Raw genomic sequence first — 8,631 nt, forward strand, 5'->3', positions numbered from 1 at the left:
CTAGGGTCCATGGGGCTGGGGTCCATGCTGTGGGAGATGGGAGTGGGGAATCCCTGCTTGAGCAGTGAGCAGCAAAGGCGGGAGGGCAGGGGGAAGCAAGGCATACCCTGCTGTGCCTGCAGTCTCCCTTGGAGCTCTGGATAGGGAGCAGAGGCGCAGGGCAAATCCTGTTCTGTGGAGCAGAGAGCCCAGCCCAGGGTTGCAAAGCATCTGGAATGCAGGGGGAGTCAGGTTTAACTTAAGCTAGGAAGGGGTCTGGGACAGACATTGCATAAAGCAGTTTGACTGAAATCAGTTAAGTCTGATACTGTATTCAGACAGGTTTATCTAAAACTATTTTCAGCCATTTTTAAACTTGCTTATGTGCATTGAATTTATGTTCTGTTTTAAATCAGTTTCTGATCACTTAAACCAGTTTACGTGTAATGTCTGTACCTGGCCAGTGGCTAAAGCGAATCTACACTTCCTCCCTGACAAGCCCAGGCCCATAATTGAAAAGTGCGCTCCGCCCCGTGGCTCCCACTCTGCCTGTGAGTGTGGTGAGCTTACAACAGCTATTAGTGCATGCCAAGAAGTATGTCCAAGACAGAGAGCCTTAGAGCAGTGCTAGGGTACAGTCTGATCTGGGTTTTGGTAGACACTGGCTGCATCTATACGAGACACTGACTGACCAGGCATTACTGCACAGTCATTTGTACTTATATAAACAAGTATTAAATGACTGCGCAGTAACCCGCATTACCTCGCAGTAGCACCAGTGAGTGGCTTTTTTGTGATGTAGACTGCATGGTAGCATTGCATCATAGTTTCTGCCATGCAATGCTACTGCATAGTCTCAAGCTACTGTGTAGTCAGCATCTCATGTAGACACGGCCAATGAATGGGAGCAAGTGGGCTGTGTTTCTTGAGGGCAGTCCCAGGTTAAACATGGCAGTTGTATGGACAAGCCCTAAGTCATTTCTAAAAAGGGAAAATACACCTTGTGACAAGGGGCAACTCGCAGGCCCAGCCTTTGTACCAGCCTGCCCACCTGTCTATGGACAAACCCCATCTTGCTCACCTGCCATGCTTTGTTGTTAGATAAGTAAAAAGATGGTATTAGGCAGGAGGCTGCCCTTCAAACCCCCTGATGACAAAGGGTCGTTCTTTCACAGCTCTGACCTTCCCTTATCATGTCCCATGCCTTGAAGATGACATACAGATCATTACAGTTCTGGCTTGAGCCAGGCCAAACTCAGTGCATAGTTAGGCCTCTTGCACACTGCCCTAGGCATGCCTGGCCTCAACTCTACCCTCTCACTAGGGCCTGGGGTCTTACACTCCTTTGGGCTGAGGTGCTTCCCTGTAAGTGTGCTTGGCCCCAACTCCTGGGTCTGACACCCCTGTGGGGTCAGGTGCCTCTCAGCAGGTGTGCCTGGCACCCCTGCTCTCACAATAACCCACTGGATGGTGCGGGCTGGGGTTAATGTCCCCCTACCCCCCTTTCACCGGAGAGGTAACGGGCCTGGTATTTCTTGGGGACTCCCTTGCCACAAGGAGGCCCACCAGGCCACCCTACCCCAGCAGGGTGCATTTTCCAGTCATACCCAGGACCAGGAGTCTCCTGCCATCCCCATAGCTCCTGCTCTTCCCTCCAAGATGTTCCAGGAATAGTAACTCAGCCGGGTGATGTTACTCCCTCGGCAGCCAGCAGCAAACTGCTGCCTCAGCCCTGAGAGATGGACTCTAAAATGTCCACCCCCTTCAAACACCTGCCAGCTGCCTACCCCCAGCACCTGAAGTGGCAGGCACCCAAAAGGTGCTTTGTCGCGTACCTCTAGATAGATGTTTCAAAAATGTTATATCTTGGTGTATAAACTTTTCCTAAAGAGTATCCCTTGTTCATTTTCTCTTAACATGATTTTCTCTTGCCATGAGGTGTAATAGATATTGACCAAGTATAGATATACTTGTTTTTATGGTAACATTTTGAAAATGTAGTGTGTACCCTCTGAAATGCAAATAGTAGAGCTCCACAAAAAAAATCACGAAACTAGAGAAGCAAATATTTTCTTGCATGAGTTAGAATTTATTAAAATGACCAAAAACCTTCTTAGGAACTTTTTTTCTGGGAGTAGAAATATCTTGGTTAAGTAGAAAGTTCCTACTATACTGATAGAAAAGTTCTTATCAAACTGACTGATCTAAGTTTTGGGGTTTGGGTGGGGGGTGATTCATTTCATATCTTTAAAAATGCTGGTGGAATTCTTTGCTAAATAACTGAGAATCTCTACTTAGGTTGGTTTCACTCCTGATTTACACTGAAGTGAGAGACAACCCATGCTCTATTTGTATGTGTGCATGTGTGTATCGTGGCGAAATATAATATATAAAATAGAATATATTAAGAAAAGGATTGTGGACAAGCATTAAGAAATGTAAATAGTAATTTTTACATTAGCCATGTTGTTTGTCTAGTGGCAAATACTATAATTAGGTTTCCAAAATAATTTTATTTATAGCTTTCTGGTTTCACCCTTTGCCTTCTTTTAAGCTAAAGTTTTCTTCTATTTCTAAGCATTTCAGGAAAAAATTATCATTGCAGTGGTATTCCCTTCACTGGCCTTATTGCCCCAGGTCACAAATCAAGAGGAGTGCTGGGAGAACCTCAGCATCTGTTCTGTCACCTCACCTCCGATTTGTACAACAGATCACATGTTGTATATATTCTGGAAGCCAAATGTGCAGTGTAGCATTCTTTCAAATACTGTCGCACCAACCTATCAGATTCCCTTCTGTCTGAGCTTTCTCCACCAAAGCTGCCTCCCTGGGATTTCACATACACATTTCAGTTAATCAAGGGTGTAGACAGAAGTTATATTCATTGTACGATCGGCCCCCTGGAAACACTCTACAGTTGTGCCGTAACACACATGAATGTCTGCAGAGCACTTAAAAAGTGACCAATCGTGCAACAAATTAACCCTCATCTAATGAGGGTTCAGATGAAGGCGCTCCAAAATGGAGCGTCTTAGGGAACTTGTGTTCCCTAGGGTCAGTCCATCTGTGCTGTTGATCAGTCCAGCCCCTCCCCCATTGCTATCTACAGGAAGGGAAGAGGGAGGAAGGAAGAGGAGGGGGCACTGTGGGCTGGGGTTTGCCCAACCTGAACTGGGGAGTGACAGGGGGACAGGGGCAGGTGGATTGAAGCCCCCCATCTTGAAGTTCAGGCTGGGTGAACCCCAGTCCATAGCTCCCACTCCCCCTCCTTACTTCCCCCTTCCTGCAGACAGCACCAGAGCTGGGAGCAGCGGCAGGGTGTAATCAGCCCAGCCTCAATCACAAGATAGGCAGGCAGGCTTTCTGCCCGCTTGAGATGAATGTCTGTTGGAATGGGAGGTGCCATGCAAAGTGCCATGAGTTAGAGCAGGGACCTGAACATCTGTCAGCACCCCCAGTGGAACACATCTCTGGTTTGAGCGTGAGGTAGACTGACTTTTTAACACATTCAAAGAATGAGAGGGCCTCTAAATTAAATGTCAGCATTTTGATCACCTGAACTTACAAAAAAGAGGGCTGCAACTTAGGCACAGCATTAATGGTAAGCTAGAGATAGTGAATCAGTAGCTTCACTCTACATCAAATGTCAGACACGGCAGGATCAAGAGTGGGAAGGCTTTGGATGGCAGCATGTGCATGACTATATACTCAGAAGAACTGCAGCAGCTGCAAGGTTAGACCTCTGGCATAGTCCCCAGATAGAATCCCAACTTGTTAACAGAAGCACCACTGAAGCTGATCTGTACATTAACCAAAGACTGTCCAAGGCCTGAATATGCGCATGCCTGTTCTCTGCTGCTTCTGGTGGCTGTCACAGCATCATTGATGATCACAGGATAGAGGAAAACAAAAGAAACAAGCAGCAATCTTGCATAGGCGATGCTGATATTCTGTCTTCTGAGCAATGGAGACAGTTACCCCAACACAAAATATTGGAGTGAAGTGGGCCGCCTCCTGGCTGCTGTGGCTGAGTTCAGACTGCCTCAACTTCCTCCATATTCAGATGATTCAATGTTCTTGTCTGGGTCCAATATAAACACATTAGATGAATCGTTCCTTTCTAATTCAGCTTTCTGTGGACATGTTACTCCCTTGTCTTTGCTACCTACAACAGCATCCCTGATTGTTGCTGCTTCCTGCTAGGTCTGGGTAATTAAACCTGTTTTGAGGACAGCATGTCTCTAAGCTCTGCAGGCAGACTTGCCTAGGTTGGAAAATGACCAGTGCTGAGGAAAACTGGCTGCAGCTCAGAGCTGGCCCTTGATGTGTCTGGCTACAGACCCTTGATTTAAGTACCTCTTTTGGAGAGATGCTCAGTTTATTTTTTAATATGCAGCCACTTCTGTTACTAATGTGCCTGAGTCTGATCCTGCAAATCTGCAATACACGAAAATCCCTTTGAAATCAGGAGGAGGTCCTGATCTGTCTTGAGGGGCTGTGTCCTTTTAGGATGATTGTCTAATGATAAACACGAAGCTGATTAGAATCTTGCATACTGGAAAAGGAAGCCAAATACAAGAGTGTATAAATAAAAGGATTAAAGAAGGCAGCAACCAAGCAGATTGGACCTTGATAAACAGGCAATGGCTATGTCTACACTGAAGTCAGAGCAATGACCAGTGTAAAGAACAGATACCAAAGTTAGCTTTTAAACTAGGTAGCTCGAGTGCCAGTAACGGTCTATAGCAGTCTAGCCATAGCAATATGGAGCTCAATGAAGATTACCTTGTCCTGTTTCTCAGTAAGAGCCAATGACATTTAAGTACCTTTGAAAATTATATCCTCTTACAACAAATTCCTCTGTGACATCTGAAGAATTAAAACAGCATCACAATTTCCCTGGATATTCTAACCCAGACCTGCCTTGTCGACATACAGTATTCAGATGCTGGAGGAACTAGTCTTATGCTTTTTATGCAGAGAGATTTCACTTCTTGTTGGTAATTTTATGGCATTAGTATGAGGGAAAGCTGTAGCATTATCTTCTATGCTTGTGTAATTTTAATTATGTCAAAGGTGCCTACAGTCCAGGATAAATGTCATAATAATTATATCATAAATTGATATAAATATATGTATATGCAGTGTTCTACATGAAGGGAATATCTCTAGTGAATACAGATTGTCATTGTTCTCTGGATTTCAGTGTAGCCATATAACTTGGATCAGATGCAGATCTACCCAAGTGTTACAGATTTTAGGGAAACTGCAGTAACAGATACTTTTAATTTGGTATTAAATTATTCTCCTCTTCCTTCCTTTCTTCTCTTTCCTTTTTTCCTGGCATTTTACTCAAGTACAAAAATGCAAATGGCCCTTTGCCAGAATTTCTAGTTTCATTCTGTCAATTTGTATAGTGCCTTTTTATTTTTGAGCTTTATTTGTGATGTCATGAGAAAGCTTTCTTATATTAGACATATTTTGTCTTTGCAGGTGTGTGTGCAACATTGACTGTTCTCAAACCAACTTCAATCCTCTTTGTGCTTCCGATGGGAAATCTTATGATAATGCATGTCAAATCAAAGAAGCGTCATGCCAGAAACAGGAGAAAATTGAAGTCATGTCTTTGGGTCGATGTCAAGGTAATGCTCATAGCAAAATTCATTTCAAAGAATGTTTTCAGTTTTTGTGCAGAAATAAAAATTGGGGCTGGCTTTTACTAGGCATTCATGCCATTCCAATAGACTCTTCTAATTTACACTACAGAATGAGGCTGATAGACTGGGATTTCAAGGTAATTACAGGTTTTAAAATACTGGGCCAGATCTTGAGTTGTAAGTTCTCTTGAGTGTAGCTATCAAAGGAAGAGTATGAGAATGGTTTCAGGCAACCTCTGCAATCCCCTCCCTATCCCCATACACACATCCAAGCATGCAGGCACACACATGCATCCTACTGTCATACCCATAAGATCACTAGTTGTAATCTTGAAGAAAGAATCTACTGTGGAGCAGCAGAAAGTAGCCTTACTAGTCTGCCCCAAACCCTACATTAGTACTTGCATGAACATATTATTTCTTGTATAATTCGCAGTGGTTTTTCATAATGCCAAAGCTTGTTCTTCTTAATATGGAAATCATGGAATCAAAGCACATTTACTTTCAGGAAAGACTTCACTGAGTTTCAGCTTGAATTTCTGATTCACCTGGCTGCATTCAGATTTGGATGGACAAGGCATTATATCATGTGTGTGGCAGTGTAGTCCTGGAGTTGATTTTTTAAAAATCTATTTTATACTGAACATAAAAATGGGGAAAATTTGGTTTTAAATAGTTTCTGTAAATAAAATGTCCATTGAGGCTCAGATCTTAATAGCTTTTTTTCCCTGTGCTTCTGACCTATAAATCCTAAGCACATCTACTTACGGAGACCTACTATACCTGCATATTAAACACATTCTACTTATGTTCCAATATTTCTGTTTCTTTGAGGTCAACCACCCTTCCTGTTACCCTTTTTTAGATCAGATTATTAAAATGTCTTGCTTATTTAAAACAATGGAAAAATCCCTATTCATTATGTTGTATGTAACTATATTTTTAACTGTAACTATTTTAACTATGTTGAGCTGTATTTTTTGCTACATTGATAGAAAAACTCCTTTAATGGAAGATTTTATTTTTATTTCACTGTGCTGTCAATCACTCCAAAGGCCCCAATCCTGCAATTTTCATTTTTCAGCCAGATCTCAGCACCCACATGAAGCCTTTTTGAAGTCACTAAATGTCTGCATGAGTGTAGAGCTGTACTTGCCTGTGCAGTATGACTTGCAGAATTGGGGTCTGTTTTACAAATTAACAAAAATACCAAAGAAGCACTATATATTTCTTTTAACACAGATAACACAACGACAACTACAAAATCTGAAGATGGGCATTATGCAAGAACAGATTATGCAGGTAAGATTCCTATTATCTAAGAATCACTGTTGGCCAAATCTGTGAAAAATCATTGTTCTCCTCTGTTTCCAAACAACATAAGCAGTCCTGTGCTCATCTTTAATTCTTTTTCATTACTTGCTATGGCAAAATAAATTGAAACCCTCTTTCTTTTAGGCAAATTTCCCCTTCCTGTTTTCAGCTAGTGTATAAATGGTCTTGGAAGCAAATATCTGTTTTGATAGTGCTGATTGTAAGCATTACAAAATGCTTGCCAAATCAACATGCATTGATAGACATTTTTACATCCTTCATACTCCTCCAATTTTTGCAAGTTTTTGGGTGAACACCTGTGTATGATCAAGCGAAAGCCAGTAATTCTGCATGGCTCTAAAACAGAATAAAATAGCTACAGATTCATGAGACTTTGTTGTAAGAGATATTGTAACCTGTCTGTGCTCAACTATAATGTTAATAAGGTATTTATAATAGATTTTTTTAAACTGATAAATGGCTTTAATTTAGGAAGTACAGTAACATATAATGGCTGTAGAGCCTCATATAGCATTTTCAATTTTAAAAATGTAAATGTTACATAGGTTTTATTGAATTTTGTTCTGGGGAACATCTTTCTTTTTCAAGAATTCTTCCTGGGAGGATTTATTTATGAGTAGTTTTTGTGCAAATATTCACAGCTTGAGTTTAGAACTGTGGCTAGCAGCATTTGGGGTGTTATTGTTAAAAATGTAACAAGCAATGTATAAGTGCTTAGGCTTGTGATGTTTTTGTATTGTGAAAATAGATCTTTACAGGGGAGTACTCTTCAGCTACAAAGTGCTAATCACCAGGTTTACATTGTCAACATGCTGCACAATGTAGTTTATCTTTTGGCATGTTTTACAATTCCTCTTAATAAGAATTTTGGCATATCCATTAAAAGGTGCTTACTGTTCATTAATTAATCCAACTGGTCAAATGAATACTTTACACATTTTTTAATGTATTATGTGTGACTGGTCTACCTGGATAGTATACTGCACGTTTACTAAATGTTTATTCTAATCCTATTTTAAAAATAACGTATGAAGATTAAAAATATTTATAGACAAACTATGGCTCAATGAGCTAAAGGGGCATAGGTGCGGGAATAACAGTAGAACCCAAACAGCTTTAAGGCAGTTGTTATCTGTATACAGGGTGAAGAGAATGGACTTATTTGAACAGGAAGGAGAAATATAATACCCCCCATATCTTCCCCATTTCCCAGCAGCTCTTTCAAGGCCAAAGCAAAAGGAAGGCCTGATAAAAGAAAAACACCTCAGACGTCTCCAAAATTATTTTTATTTATTTGAGCTTATTCCTGTGGGGCCACCAGAAGTTTTCTGAAGAGGTGGGAATGGGGGTGGGGCTGAGATTGCATCTTGTGGCAGGCATGAGACACAGTAGATCAGAGCTAAAATGATTTATTTTAAATTAGAAATCAGGACAAGCAATATTGCTGTGTTAAATCATTGATCTTCCTTGCTTGAGAACTGAAAAGATAGTGGAGTCTCTAAGTCAAAATTGAAGCCTGCAGCTTCTTTTTAAATGCTGTGCTAACCTATCCTAGTCTGTTACCATCTGGTAATTTAGCTCTAGGATGGCAGTGACCCACAACACCTGCTGTCTGAAGAAAAATAGTACATAGTAAAAACTAACTCAACTGTAAAAATAA

The 8,631-nt window shown here is 41.3% G+C and overlaps 1 protein-coding gene across 1 annotated transcript in view; it reads left to right on the top strand.

The window, feature by feature from the left end:
* TMEFF2 (transmembrane protein with EGF like and two follistatin like domains 2) overlaps positions 1-8,631 on the top strand; it is a gene marked incomplete at its 5' end in the record, with an annotated part of 231,144 nt that overhangs the window by 157,038 nt on the left and 65,475 nt on the right. The window contains 2 exons of the mRNA XM_025203124.1: positions 5,473-5,621; positions 6,879-6,938. Coding sequence (XP_025058909.1) covers positions 5,473-5,621; positions 6,879-6,938 — 209 coding nt within the window. The remainder of the gene's footprint in view (positions 1-5,472; positions 5,622-6,878; positions 6,939-8,631) is intronic.

The sequence above is a fragment of the Alligator sinensis genome, unplaced genomic scaffold, assembly GCF_000455745.1.
Source record: "Alligator sinensis unplaced genomic scaffold, ASM45574v1 scaffold16_1, whole genome shotgun sequence".
Classification (NCBI taxonomy): Eukaryota; Metazoa; Chordata; order Crocodylia; family Alligatoridae; genus Alligator; species Alligator sinensis.